The sequence below is a fragment of the Morone saxatilis genome, unplaced genomic scaffold (genome assembly GCF_004916995.1).
Source record: "Morone saxatilis isolate NCDOM2014 unplaced genomic scaffold, NCSU_SB_2.0 Contig2, whole genome shotgun sequence".
Taxonomy (NCBI): Eukaryota; Metazoa; Chordata; class Actinopteri; family Moronidae; genus Morone; species Morone saxatilis.
Window position 1 is genome coordinate 22,174,313 of NW_023339762.1, and position 15,724 is coordinate 22,190,036.

At 44.1% G+C, this 15,724-nt stretch overlaps 1 protein-coding gene across 1 annotated transcript in view; it reads left to right on the top strand.

Annotated features, from left to right (window-relative positions):
* The window catches only part of dusp8a (dual specificity phosphatase 8a), a gene marked incomplete at its 5' end in the record, with an annotated part of 38,065 nt that overhangs the window by 7,343 nt on the left and 14,998 nt on the right, over positions 1-15,724 (top strand). The window contains 1 exon segment of the mRNA XM_035664538.1: positions 3,850-3,988. Within this exon segment, the coding sequence (XP_035520431.1) occupies positions 3,850-3,988 (139 nt within the window).

Consider the following 15,724-nt stretch of genomic DNA (forward strand, 5'->3'; position numbering starts at 1 on the left):
GTCAGTGTGTGTGTGTGTGTGCTGACCCTAGAGAGGAGCATTGCCAGTAAGGCCGAGCCTTGACTTACAGCCCTGTGTCAGACCTTGTTTTCCTCCCACTTTTTGTATGTTTTATAATACAGGGTCAGTAAGAAACATTAATTTCACCTTCACTTTTTCTCCTTTAAACTCACATTTTCTCTCTTTTTTTTCACATAATTGACACAAATGTCTCTTGCTTTCCCCGCAGTCTCCTTCTCTGTTTCCTGGTGTTTCCCTCTAGAAATGACAGGAGAAAAATAATCTCTCCGCTCTATGTTTATGTCCTGCTGTGAAGCCAGCCTCCAGATCCTTTAGAGGAAGCTTGGGTGCAGCAGGATCATCGCATTTTGTCTGCCAGTGCCACCTTCTGTCCCTCTCTGCACCCTCCGCCTCCCTCCAGTCGCTCTCTCTGCATCTGATTGTCCTCCCTCCTCGATTTCCTCTCTGATCCCATTCTTCCGTTCCCCCTCCTCTTTCCTCATACCCCCCTGTTTTTTTCCCCCCACTTTCACCTCTCACTCCATGGCCCCTCCTCTTTCCTTCTCGCTGCCAGTGGCATTCCTTATTTACCTGCAGTGTGCATGCGTCAGAGCGCCTGGGCCAGTACAGTAGTAGTAGTGATGCTGTAGCACTGCAGAGGGATGAGAGATCTGTACTGCTGCTGCAGTCTGACAGCCAGCTCCCTCGGGTCGTTGACCTCTAACACTGCAGCAAACTCTATGCATATCACATACTGAACTGATGTGTAGCCTATTCACTGAAGTGTATATATATATCAATACTATAATATTTTTACTATCATTCTATAAAACATAGTGGCTGCTGATTTTTTTTTTTTCGTAACTCGTAGGGAACCCTTTCAGATCGGATGAGCGGAGGTGTAATTTCATCCTCTCAGTGAATGAGCCTTCCACGTTTACTGGATTTTGTGAAACAATACAGATTAAAACAGTGTTTTAACTGTTAATTCTGTATTTTCCAGCACAATTTAAATAGTCATGTGTTTTTTGTAACATGACATCAACAAGAACAAGAACCTTTAAGAGAGTGCTAGTCAGTAATTACAGAGAGTGAGATAGAATAGTGTAGAAGAGTTCAAGTTTTAGTTAAGAAAGTTATAAAATTACAAAGCAGAGATAAATGACTCACTGCTTGTCCAACAGTGAGTAACAGACTGATTAACAGTTCTATTTTTACTGCAGCGTTTTATGTCTTTGCCATAGAAGTGAAACTTTTCACACTGTGCAGCTGACACACACTGTGCAGCTGGCTATGCTGTGTGTGTATTTATGTATGTATGTATACTTAAAGGCCTGTAATCCTCAGGTGTTTGGATCAGGCTCCCAAATTAGACCTGATCCCATTAGGATTATTAGCCAAAATTATCCAGGGTAAGTAAAGATGGAGGGTGGAGGGGATTTAAAACAAGGAAAGAGTCATGATGAAGGAAAAATAACAAAAGAGTGCTATGGTCAAGTAGAGACTAAAGTAAGTTGTATAAATCCTGTTTATTTTAAATTTGTAGCACTGCATTGATGTCTTTCCCTGACAAATGCATGCTTGCAGTCACAGTGCTGTTTTATTTGATCATATCTCTTAATGCAGTAGTTTGGATGTAAGCATATACTGGGTGAGATGGTATTGCAGGTCATCTCTGTTTGAGGAAAAAAGGGTGCAACTAAGTTTAGTGACCAGACTCAGACTCAGCAGGGCACTTCAACAAACAGTAATCCAAACAGTGAACAGTTAACCTCTCAGGTGTGTAATCACAGAAAGCAAGTTGTTTGAAGTCTCTTATGACCCATCAGGCACAGGTTACGGTTTCTGCCTCAGCTTTTCATGTTATTACATACTGGGCGATATACCAGATGAACCATTATACCGGCTTTAATTTCCTGTATGATGTGATTGATTTAACCGCTATAATTTATGTGTTTCTTGCGCAATAGAACATTTGAGAAATATCTCTTCAAATACTTAAATACTTGAGTGTTTTATGTCAGTTTATGCAACTATTTTAACATGTTTTGTTTTGAAAAGGTAGCAATGCTAAAGATGCTGGCATATCTTTTTTATTTAAATTTTTTTTTTACTATGTTGCAGTTTGCACAATAAAAAAACTAAAATCATTATGTGGGGCTAAGAAAATCCATAGTAATCAAAGCCTTCAGTATATACATGATTACATTAAAATGTCTATATTTTATGTACTACTGACTATATAGTTACTATGTAACTATAAACCTATATAAAGGCCTAGTGTTGCAAAAAAATAATAAAGAAACCTTGATATATTGTTAAAGCACCAGAGTCTTACAAAATACCATGATAAAAATTTTTGTTCACATCACCCAGCACTACTTTTATGTCAGTACTGATGCTGGATGCAGGCAGGCAGAGCCAAGCCGGGTCTTATTGGACCAGAGTTACTTTAACGAGACTTCAGAGACTGACCTTGTCCTGTCTAAATCACCTGCATGGCTGTCTGCCCAGGCACTCTGCTACAGCTGCTCTGTAGGCAGAAACATAATCAGGCACACTCTTTGCACACTGTGGAGCTGTTTGTACCATGAGCTATCACCACCAGTGTGCCTTTCAGCATACAGGGAGTGAAGAAGAGATGGGTGGCACACTTAGTTCAGTTTGCCTGGGAGCTAGCAGCTATTCAGTAGCACATTTTTAATGAGGATGTCTCAGTGTATGTTAATGTAAACAAGGAAGCGTTGCACTGGGTTGTCCTGTCTCATCCTCGTCCCTCTCCATCCCCCGTTCCTCCTCCACCGCCTGCCCCCCCTTTTTTTCCTCTTTATTTTCCTCTTGCATCTTTCTTCATCTCGTCTCCATCTTTCCCCGTCCCGCTACTCCGCTACCCCCACCCTCTTTATCCCTCCCTTCCGCTCGCCCTCTTCCCTCCTCCCTCTCTCCTCTCCTGTCCAGTGGCGGTTCAATGATGCAGTGATTCATAGCTGCAGTAGGCGCTGCCTGATGGTCATGTGACCAAAGCCTGCCTGACAACATGGGGAACAACACAGTGTTGCTGCTGTGTGTGCAGACACATGCACACGCTCACACTCTCTCACGCACACACAGGCATCACACCAGCGCATGCTCATACCCTGTCATCTTTCTCACAATCTGATATAAACAGCATCACACTGATACATCGATGGATGCCCACACCCAGTGTATCCAGCTATTATGATTTTACTGATACCGCCTGCCATTACAACAACTACCCTCTCAGCAGTATTTGCACAGTAAATATTGCAGTCACAGTTGCACAGAGCAACACTGAGCCCAAATGCATTATTCATAACCCTATGCTTTATCCTCATAACTACCTCCAGAATCACCTGTAGTTCTTCCTGCTTACTGGTGCAGTCTCTTGCATTGATGAAGCCAATGTTTATTGTCATAACTCCCAGTGGTGTGGGTTTTCCTCACTGCTGCTTCCTGGTGCATATTAGGGCAGCAGAGTGCTCAAGTGTTATACAGTGTTACAGAGGAACTATACCAGGGTCAGACTGCTACAGGCTCGAACCCTGCAGCAGCTCATGTGTATTTAATGTCTTGTAGCAATGAACTAGTTTTCTCAGCCAAGAGGTCTGATAAATATACATCTTTACAGTACTGCACTCTCTCTCTCTTTGTGTGTGTGTGTGTAAAGAAATGCAATGAATTCTCATTTAAACTGTGCAGTGTACCTGTCTAATAGGTGCTGTCATATTAACTAACTCATCCTTGTTGGTCCAGGATGATTGACATACTTTCCACAGCAGCACAGAAAATCATCTCTCCTCTCTTCCTTGTTGTTTATCCTTTGTGCAGGTGGAGCTGGGCAGGAAGCAGGAAGTGGTGGTTTATGACCAGAGTTCCAAAGAGGCAGGGCATCTGTCCAAAGAAGGCTTCATGCACATTCTCATGGGAAAGTTGGAGGGCACCTTCCATAAAGTCTCCCTGCTCACCGGTATGTGAGAACGTGTGGAACGTGTGTGTGATGACGGTGGTGTTGTTGTTCTTTCTGTCTGTGTTTTATATGTTTGTGTTGTTTCTCTATTTAATGCCCACTTGCTTTTGTGCAGCAGGCAGGTGTACCTCACCACACCCCTCCCTGCCTGATTTGAGTCTAGTTTGTCATTACACAGTTTGGTCAGCAGATGTCACTGATGATCACAAGTCTGCTTTATCTCCTCAGTCACATTATACTAGTTGTTCCTCATTTCTGACCTGGCAGTAAGACTTTCACACGCATATGTGGAGATAGAAGGGAGAGGAGGAAGTATAAAAGCATGATGCCTGCATACAAAGCCTCTCTGATGACTCTTTGATGTTTAAGCTTCCCTGGCGTCGTTTTCTTACCAAGCATCACTGAAATAAAGCTGAAGCTTAACTTCAATCCACTGGCCTTATTTACCACAGTTATTATCCTGTCATAGTGTCCACTAAGCACACTAAGACTTATAATTGAGCCCCAGCAAGACTGTTAATAGCCTCATTGAGTTAATAACATCTCGATTGCGGCGGCTGCAGTTTTTTTAAGGGACGGCATTACACACCCATCCACCAGCAGAGGCTTATGAATCCGTCCCAAATGTGTCAGCACAGAAAGGAGAACGTAATCTGCCTCAGTCAGGATTGGAAATGAGACGGCAGCGGCATGCTGTTCGGGCAAATCTCTGCTCTCCTCTCTGCATCCCCACATCCCCATTCTTCTCCTCCTCCTCCTCCTCCTCCTCTCAGTTCTCTCCCTCCGCTGGGAGATTAGCGCTTTTTCATGAGTCATTCATAGATGCTGAGGATTGCCTCAAAGCACCCAGGCTCCACAATTAGTCACAGTCACAGCGATGTACTGAGCACATGCTTAGGCTGGGCACACCCGCATATACTGTGCACACACACACACACACACACACAACCATTTTCGATATCTCACACACACACACTGTAATGACGACACGCTGATTGTCTCCAAAAGCCAGGATTTTCCTCTGCAGCTTTTTTTAAAACATCATACCCTTTTTAATGAAAGACCCCTTGTCAGCGATTCCCTCCTCTTTATCAGTCTCCTCAGCTCTCTCTTGCTACGTTTCTTCAGGAAAAAAAAAGAGGAATCACACTTCTTCCATTTCTGTCCCCGCTTTTCTGCTGTTTCCACGACAACAGTGGCAGAGAATATTTCCCAGAAGGACTCAGCCAATGGCGTTGGCTGTTGTTTGGGTGGTTGTATTATTGGGGTCAGTGGAGCTAGCAGCCTGTGTCTGTGCATGCTTGATGCTCATGTGCGTATGGGTGGGTGGGCAGATGGGAGCGTGTTGCGTGTACACGTATGCATGCATGCATGCATTCGTGCCTGCATGATAACGGGGATGAGTGCTGCAGGATCTGTTTGTCTACAAGGAAGCTGCAGACTTTTCATGACAGAGATGACGTTAAGATACAAGAAGGGGAAATGTTGGTGGTTTTTGAGCCGTGTTTCTTCGATCAATTTAAATAACCAGAAGTGATGCAAATTAGAAAATGTATGGGGGAGACTATTTTAATCATGTGTTTTTAGTACAGTCCTTGTTTTACAATCAACAAACCATGTGGTCTAAAAGAGGGTATGTCTTCTTAAATGGGGTACTAAGAATTTGTGAACTCCGCTTCAGAGGCAGCTTGGCTGTTTTGGCTACAATTAAAATGCAAAAATATCAAACAATCTCTGGTTCCAGGTTCTGAGATCTTAGAATTTGCTGCTTGTCTCTGTTCTCTATCACTGTAAATGGAATATATTTAGGTTTTAGCCTATTGTTTGGACAAAACAAGCAGACGTATTTGAAGACGTCACCACGGGCACATTTTTTTCCTTCCTTTCCTTCTGTCTTTCCCCTCATTCCTGGCTTTACTTGGCTTTACTCCCCCTCTCACATTCTTAAAGATTCAAGGTACTTTAAAATTGCAAACAGTAATCCTCCCTCTTTCTCTCTCTTCATTCTCTGCCCTCCCCCTCCCCCTACCTTACTCTTTTCCACCTCTCCCCCTGCCCCTCTACTGAACCTCTGATTTATGATGCTAATAATTCCTGCGATGACTTCATATCTGACTGACGACTTATTTTCAGCCTCGCGTATGCAGGCCACACACGCACAGTACACACCGTAACATTGCTGCAAATCAAGTGAGGGGTAATGTGAGTGGGAGGGAGGGTCAGATAGAGAGATGAAAAGAGAAGAATCCATAAATGGGATGGACAGGGTGAATAAAAGAATAATTACTGAGCTTACTGTCTGAGGGGAGAAGAGGATTTTCTGCCTTAACTGTTACTTATGCAGAAGCCTGCCAAAGGGAGATTAGGGCACACTCTCGCAGATACACACTTCTCTAAAGTGGGTATATGTTTTCATATTTTAAAGCTAAATTCTAATGACTTAAACTTTCCTTAAACTCAGGGAATTAATTGCAGAACATATTTGGCAGTTAAGCTGCTTGAATGACATGTTATACAACCGTAGCTCATGTACTAAGAGCGTATTGATCTAAAAGCAATTGGTGACTCCTCTTAGGTTTCGGTCCATTGACTAAATAATCAATAACTCAGGCTCAGAAGCCACACCACTTCCTACATGTGAATGATGTCATGAAACAAGCCATGTCCCAATAGAACCATTGTTTTTTGTGAATGAGACTAGTAATCTGGGTAGCGAATGATTCTCACACTATGTTTAGTTTGAAATATATATTCACACAGGATGTGGTGGTGGTGGCAGTTGGAAAATGTTTACGTGTGCGCGTGCATGTAAATACATGTGTCCGCAGCGTGGCTTGCGCGTATGTTTGTGTACACGTGTGTATGTTTGCGTTATTACCTCATCGACTGTGTGAAAGTGTGCAAAACATGTCTCTCTGAGGACAAGCCTTATTTTTACCACAGCAATGATCTCACCCAGTCGGAGCTCAGGCTGATGTGTCTTGCCTTTTTCAGAGTACTGACTTTGTGTGTGATTGTGTGTGTTTGCGTGTGTGTGTTTTTTGTAGAGAAGAACATCGCTTGGTTGGAGCCAGCTGCCTCCCCAGTGGGTCTAAAGTTTGCGTGTTTCCCACCAATCCGCAGCACACAGCCAAACCAAAGACAACACTGCCTGCTAGTGTGTAGCTAGGTGGTATGTTAGCTGATGCCAACTGCGTAGCTGTGTCATGCGTCACATCGGCTCTGATGAGGCCTGCCAGGATGAATTGTTTTTGATGTTACCCTCCAGACCTCATGTTCTGGTTTTAGCAGAAGAAGCTTTAGAGAAAGAATATGAATAGAATAATGAACAAAAAGGGAATAGAGAGAGAGAGAGAGAGAAAGAGGGAGGGCTGAAAGTGTGAAATATGCACTCATGTTCTGCAGAGAAAAGAGAGTTGGATAATCGTTTCAAGAGGATGGGAGGTGGTGATAAAAATGACAATGCATTTTATTCATAGCGGGCACATTTTGTTGAAATTGGAACACCAGAAAAATAGAACAAATGCAAAAAAGGGGATTATAGAAGGACAAAGAGTTAGGTCATGAAAGAGGAAATTAAGGTGTAGGAACAGGGATGCAGGTTTGCAGGTGTGTATTTCATCAATCTGTTGTGTGTGCGTGTGGGTGTGTGTATGTGTGGCGATTACAGATGTGCAAGACTGCTCCTAATCTTCCATAGTGCCATCTGCCAGTGTTTTTTCACCGGATTACTAAAGCGCCACACGACTGGGTCAAAGAGAGAGAGTGAAAGAAGAGAAAAGGGCCGTGCAAGGAAATGAGACAGAGGCGAGGGATGGCGGCACGTGCCAGACACGTCTTGATTCTCTGCACTGGGGGAGACTTGGAGGGAATTGTGTACGTGACATCTGAGCACTGCCGTTACCTACAGTCCCCAGTTAGCATTCATTTTGAGTACTAAAACAAGTTATTCAACAGAACAATTTAGGTTTTTGAGGATTTCCTGCTTTCCTCTGTTTTATGTCACTGTAATTTGGATATCTTTGGGTTTTGCACTGTTTGTCAGTCTAACAGTCTATTTAAAGACTTTACCTTTGGCTCTTGGAAAGTGTGTGAAGAATCAACACTTATAGACTAAATGATTCGGCAATTAATCACAAAATAAATCTTAATTGATAATAAAGATTATTGTTAGTTACAAACTATTTGTTCACCATTCCACAAGCTGTTACGCAGATAGGTAGGTATGTACTCTGACCTCTACCTGTTGAGATTTGAGCTGTGTCACATTCCATACTACATACTAACTAGGACTTACCAGGTTTGCTGTCACACTAAAACATGACAAAACTAAGCACTCTCATATTTAAGTATACTTGTTGTATGCTGGTAATGCTCACAACTGGATCAAATATAACATTTTATGGATGGTGGTGAGACAGAAAACAAAAAAGTGCTTTCTCTCTGTCTAGTTTGATTGGCAGTAGCTTTTTGGATTTTAATATAATTTCTAAAAAGCATGATTAATATATGGTACATACTGTAGTATTAGTATGTAGTATCTTACTGGGGCACAGTTTTTACAGGTTAGCATGCTGACTCCCACGCTGTCAGCCTGCCAGCTCAATGCAGAAGCACACAAGACGAGACATGGCGATGACATACTGATGAGAGGCATTAGGAGATGAAAGGTGCCTCTCTCTCATTTTCGTTTGTTTGCTCTCTCTCTCTCTCTCTCTCTCTTTCTCTCTCTCCGTCGCTCACACACACTAAAAACACACACACAGGAGCTGCTGTGTAGCCCGGAGCTTTGGTGAGATCAGGTTAGGGTGTGACTGCACAGACAGAGGTACAAAGGTCAACTCAGTTATGTGTCATTCTTCTGCGCTGTTATACAATGGGGCGGTGGCCCCTGTATGTATGTGCGTGTGTGTGTGCGTGCGTGCGTGTGTGTGCGTGCATGCGTGTGTGTGTGCGTGCGTGTGTGTGTACATGTGCATCAGAGAGAAGCTGAGGAGTGAGGTAATCGTGGGAGGCCGAATCTCACAATGCAGCCGTTCTCAGAGACATTCCAATGAGCTACATAAGGAGGTCTGTTTGTGTCAGTGTGTATGTGTGTTTTTGTGTGTCTGCGCGCATGTGTGCATGAATATGTGCATATGAAGTAGTGCGTGCACGCGCATGAGGCAATGTTTGAGAGTGCATGTCTGAGAAAAAGAAAAAGACAAAACAGAAGGAGGAGAGCTATTGAGGAGATGAGGTAATACTCCTCATTTCATACTGAATGTGTGTGTGTCTTCTTCATGTAGGTCCAGTGTTTGTGTGTGTGTGTGTGTGTGTGTGTGTGTGTGTGTGCGTGCAAGTGTTCAGTTGGCTACATTTATGTGCATTCATGTGTGTGTCAGCCAGAGTGTGTGTGTGGTCGGAGAGCTCATTCAGTGAGACAGGCCGTCATGCTGACCTGTGCTGCATTCGTCAGCCTCTTCAGAGCTGAAAGTCTTGCTTTTACGGTTTCTTCTTCTCCTTCTGGAGCCCAGCAGGAAGTCTCCACATCCTCTGAACCAGCCCGAGGAGAGAAAGTCACCAGAATATCTGCCAGAACAAACACACACATACACACACGTGCATGCACACCCGCAGAGCTGTAGAGTGCAAGTGTGTGCAGGATGCTCTGGCTGACACAGATCACTCATTTTATGTGATTAGAAACTCTGGTGACCCAAAGGTAGTCGCTGCCAACAGCGCCATCTAGAGATAGACAGGAACATTAATTTATGGAAATACCTGTGTGATGGACATCATGTTGACATGATCAATCGGCATTTATTTACCACTCTGTGCCTGCAGGTGTGTTGTGATTGGCCACAGTGCAGGTCAGAGAGGTTACACATTAATCATGAGCTCCAGGTATCTTTCATCCCCCTCTCCCGTCTCTCTTAACCTCCTAACCTGCCCTTTCTGCACCTCCTTGCCCCTTTCTCTCCCCCTCTGCCTCCCCCTCCATCTGACCCCTCTCCATTACGCCGTGGGGAGCTCCAGCAGATCAATGATTTCATTGAGAAGGAGCCAGTGGTGCCATTAGGAGGTGAGCTCACCTTCCCCAGGGAGATCTGACACATTATTCTCAATGACCTCGCCTTCCTCTCCATCCCTCCTTCCATCTCTCCTTCAGCTCCTTTACCTTCCCCCCCTATTTCTTCCTCTCTTTTCCCTCCTCCTCCTCCCTCTCTCCTCTCTTCTGTTTCACGGTGCTGAGAACAGAGCACTATTTTTAGGCCCAGACTCCTGCGGTCGTCACATCTGGCGCCAGTGGCCTCGGTGCTCTCACCCTGGGCTGTAGATACACAAACACACAAACGGACAAGGACACACGCACACACACACATACACACTGGCACACCCCAGCCAGCACCAAAGGAGCTCAAAGGTCAAAGTAAATGGCCTACAAAAATATCTATGACATCACCTCCCTGCTCTGAAAAGTGTTACAGACCTTGAGAAGCCTCGGAGCTGCAGAGTGACACAATGCTCTGTTATTCTGCAAACAGTCACTCTGCAGGTATGTAACAAGCTCCTTTTTTTAGGTTCACACCTTGATTGTGAAAATTCTTAAATCGTACACACTCCTGCAAGTGAGCAAATGCATGCACATATGGACAGACTCACACACACATAATATGGTAACAGGGCCCAGAGGAGGCCTGTACTGAGTTTTATGTAACAATGTTCTGTTTCTGCCAGTGTTCTCACCCCCTCCCTCGTCTGTCTCATTGGCCTCACATGATGAGCTTGATGTCATTTTCCCCTTCTTTCCCTCAAAACTGGAGAACAAAAACAGGCCAGCATGTGTGTGTGTCTGCACGCACAGTTTGATATGTGTGTGTGTGTGTGTGTGTGTGTGTGTTTATGCGTGTGTGTGTGTGTTTATTCGAGCCACTGCCAAATGTTTCCACCATGACGTGATCTCACTGCTCTGCTTGCCTCCTGCTCCTCTTCCCCTTCTCCTCCATCACTCAGAGTCCCATGCTGGCTCGGAGGGGCCACACACACACACACACACACACACACACACATACACAAGTGATAAACAGTCATACGTATATAATCTAGCATGCCAAGAAAGAAAGACATTTTCTTCCCAGATGCGCACAGATGTACATAAATTCTAAGATTAGAGCTCAAGACGCCAGTACAGACGCACACGATATTTAAGCTTGTGAGTACCATGTCTGTTCATCTCGCACTGTATTGTATGCACACAGGCTGAAGAACTTGTATTATTATGTCGTAAAAGTCATAAGATCAGTGTAAACTTTGACCGTAACTGATTTTAATTCACCATTCACAGACACAGTAAAGGAAGTCTTAGTTATGTTGCATAGTTCCCTGAAAATGTCGTAACTTGACCCTTTTGTCAAGTCACAACAAAGTTAATAACTAAATAACTATGAAAGACTAAGGATGTTATTCAGAAAAGTTCTGTGTTGTCTTTAGGACACATGTTAGATACTTGAGTTTGTCTCGGGATACAATCAAAAAAGGTGAATGTGGAGCACTTTTAAAGCATGATTGTGAAATAAGAAAAATCAACAATTAAGTGTCGGCCTTACACAGCAAATTAAATATGATATGCATAACAATTGTTGGTTTCTTTTCCTACAAGATGCAGTTTGCCTTTTATAAGAAGTAAAGGTTGTGGATAAACCCTGTGGGACAGTGCTTGTACCACCGTGCCCTAAATACTTCTACCATAGTTGTTTAAGCTGCTTTGTGTATACAGTCCATTCACAGTGCATACCTTCTGGCTCCTGCTGCATTTGAAATCTATCTAGAGGCCTTTTGAACATCCCAACCCGCCCCTGTCATGCATTCATCCAGCATGGAATAAAAATAGTTTGTTTAAACTGTTACCTAGGCAGTGTCAACACATCAGGTCAACAGGAGCTGAAGTTGAACAGCGTGCTAACCCAGGCCCGGTTTCTCCACGCTACGCCCCCATCAGCACCTCATAACTCGAACCTCACCGTGAATTTGGGCCAAGTGCTCCGTAGTTTGGTTGCTGCGCCATCAGTTTACCGCTGCAGCATTTATCCTGATGACTCTAAAACACATGTGGAGTGGAAATTTCCAAAGGCAGAAGAAAAGGAAAAAGAGCGAAAATGATGCTAGTTTATCCTACCCAGAGTTGGCCTGCATCCACCAGATTCCATTCATGCTCGGACTGCCCACTGCTGTCGTAGCGTCATTCCTTGGAACAAAGGCGGATTCCTGTTTATCACCGTGCTGTCTTTGATGGTCTTTATCTCTGGCATGCTGCAGTGCTGCTTCCTTATTTACCTAATTGGTTGCCTTTTTTTTTTTTTTTTCAGCTGTTTTAATCAGATTTAGACTGCACCTCCGCCATGCGGTTGAGGTTCTATTTTCTTGGCAGCCTTTGGAAGTGTGTTACAGTATGAGAAAATCTATTTTAATATGCAGTTTGCTAATTATTTTCCAAAGAAAGACGGGGATTTTCTTTTCCAGGCTCATTGGCACAGGAGTAGACTAGTTGCCTGTAGCAGAGCAGAGAGTTTAAATCCTCAGCGGTTTAACACTTTTCCTGGTATGTACACTGACTTGTAACAGAGGTCTTATTACCGTAAATACATGCTGACCACACACAAACTTTTGGGCTGAACCTCTGGGGCCGCCACTGCTTCCTGATAAAGCAGGGAGATTTTCCATTGCCACAGCAACAGGCTAATTTTAGAGGCCCAAGATTGAGGAATGTAGCAGTTTGTGATCATTCCCGGTCCTCCTGATATCTCCCCCCACTGATCACACATAAACACAAACACACTTACAGGGTCACTCATACACAAACAAATACACACATGCATAGAGGAAGGCAGCCTACAGAGAGGCCACTTCCCTTCGGGTTGTGTAACTATTTCCTGTTTCTGATCAAGTGACATCAGTGCTTCGCAGGGTGAAAGAGGGAGACGCCTTGGAACTTGGGAAGCATGTCTGTATACAAATGCATGTTATTTGTATTTATATTTTAACATTGTCTTTTGATTCAGGGAGAAAAAAAAAACTCAAAAGCTCCACCGTCAGCTTTAAAAATCATTTTAAAGGCATCATGAAGGCGTTGGCAGGGCGCACACAGAAACAGCTTGCCCAGTTCCTCTCAGCATCACGTCATTCCTTCTCTATTGTTCTTCTGTAGCTGTTGGAGTGATGTCACTGCAGAGTTGCGAATGTGACACGTTCACACACACACACACACACACACACACACGGCGTCTCCACAGCCTGTAATGGCAGGAAAGCCGACCCTAACCATGGGTGTTGCGATAGCTGCTGTCACCATGTCCTGTACGCCCAAATACAGTCTCCAGGGTGCACCACCTAACTTTTGCTTCATGTCTGTGTCTTTTAAGCTGAGTGCTTAAAAGTTGAGTAATGTGTTCATTGTCCACTTCATGTGGAGATTTTGTCTTGTTTTTAATGTATGTACAATTTCTATACAAAAATTTGTTCTAGAAACAAATTTATGTTCAGGAACACGTTATCTCACTGGAACATCGGGAGAAGTATTAATTTCCATTTCATTTTGGAGAAGAATGATTTGAAAATAATTTTTTCCACAAGCACTGATATGCATTTGAGGTCAGTGGAAAAACTGCGACTCACTTTCTGCCTGCCTTTCATTGAGTCATGCTGTGTGTGCTGTGTGTGATAATAGGACGTGTTGTGTAAAAGAAGATTTGGGGGGGAAGTGATCATACCACTCAGCGACAGGCACAGACAGACTGAGCTAATTGTGAGACAGGTAGACAAGAGACTAGTAGACATTGAGGTGTGTGTGTGTGTGTGTGTGGGTGTGTGCGTGTGCGTGTGCGTGTAACTAACACAGGACCAGATGGCATGGCTCCCAGCACTGGTGTCAGGACAGTGTGTGTGTCAGCCTGTGTGCTGCGCTGATAGGAGCTAATTAACACTGAACTGATCTGAGATCTGCCTGTCAGTCTGCACGTAGCAGCGGTAAAAGCTCATTAAAAACAAACTGATCCACTGTCAGCTCCTCGCTGTCGGAGCAGCACAGTTATCACACGTGTGTCTGTGTGCGTGTCAGACTGCCCAACATGCGAGGGACATTGAGAGATGGTGAGGTGTGTTTTCAGTGTTATTGCCTTCAAGTGCTGCAAGGAAACCCTGTGCATCCCAGCTTAGGCCATTAGCATTTAGAATGAAATAACAATCCGTTATGCTCAAGTGAACCTGTGTAGACAAATTCACCTCTGGGGAAATCAGAGGGGAGAGCGGAGTGTGTACTCTCTTTTTACACACACACACATTCTTCATCTTTTCATTCCTGAAGACTAATGTGCACTGTTCCTGCACATACAGTATTTAGCCATTATTCTCACACGTACACATTACTCATCTATGCACAACCTCAGAAAACAGCTGTGAGCCGTCTCACTCTCGGCTAAAATTAACTTAAACATTATACACGCACACTTTTACACAAAGTGAATGCCCAGGCTTCATGTGCAAGCAAACACACTGTAAGCACATGCCTCCAGTGGCATTTCATGTTGAGGCTTAACAGTCCCCCCTTTTTCACGACGCACACACACCGCTGAACATCTCCAACTGGGATTTTTAAGTAGTTCATCTGGTTTATGAGGACCCGTCTGGTCCTGAAAGCCCCCCTTGGTGTGTTTGATAGCCTACCCTCTTCTCTCTTTTGTGTGTGTGTGTGTGTGTGTGTGTGTGGCTTCTGTATACCCGCTTGCTTGAGTGTGTATATATGTGTGTGTTTGTGTGTGTGTGTTTGTAAACTAATTTTTTGCCAGTGCGATAGATTTACTGGTGCAGTAGCCCCGGGTGTTGAGCTCCTCCAGGGGGTTAAGTTGTTTGGAGGGCAGGGGGTCTGCTGCATGACTGATGCGAGCAGGACTCCCTCCAGGCTGCAGAGATAGAGATAAAACTACCTCATGCGTGCTCATACACACACCACCAAGTAGTGCACCAGTGCTCTCTTAATCCCATACACTCTCCTCCCGCCTGCTCTTTACATCTAAGAAGCACTACCCTCCATATTTCTGTGGTTTCTTCCTCGATTTCACCTCCTCAGCCTTTCTTTTTGACATCATCAGCTCCTGTTATCTGTTCACAAACAGAAATAAGTGCAATATGATAACACAGTTTCGATCCTGAAATCTCTTTTTGGACCTTTTAAATAAAATATAGTCAATTTATTTATTTTAAATATCTAATTAAAGAATACATAACTTTTAAATTAATTTGCTATGAATTTCAGCCAGTACTAAAGTATTGGGTATTGTATTGGGGATTGAGACCAAGCACCCACCCACACACACCCACACACACACACACACACACACACGATTACCCAATGCACCACTCATGTCTCATTACGATATGACCACATCATTTCAGCTACTGTCTCCCTATGGATTCAAGCCCCCCCCCCTCCTCCCTCCATTACTTCCAGCACCCCCAACTATCTAATCTCCCCTTCCTCTCCTCTCCTCCAGCACCTTCCCTACCCTCCAATGCTCCATCCGTCCATCCATCCTCCCCTCTCCCTCCCCTGGTGACTACCTCACCCCCCAGGCATGGCAGCTGTGTTCTCCTGTAGGCATTACATCACTGCAAGAGCAGCCTTGTTACTGATCCCCTGACAACCAGCACTATCAACACACACACACACACACCAATATACACGCACATACACACACACAC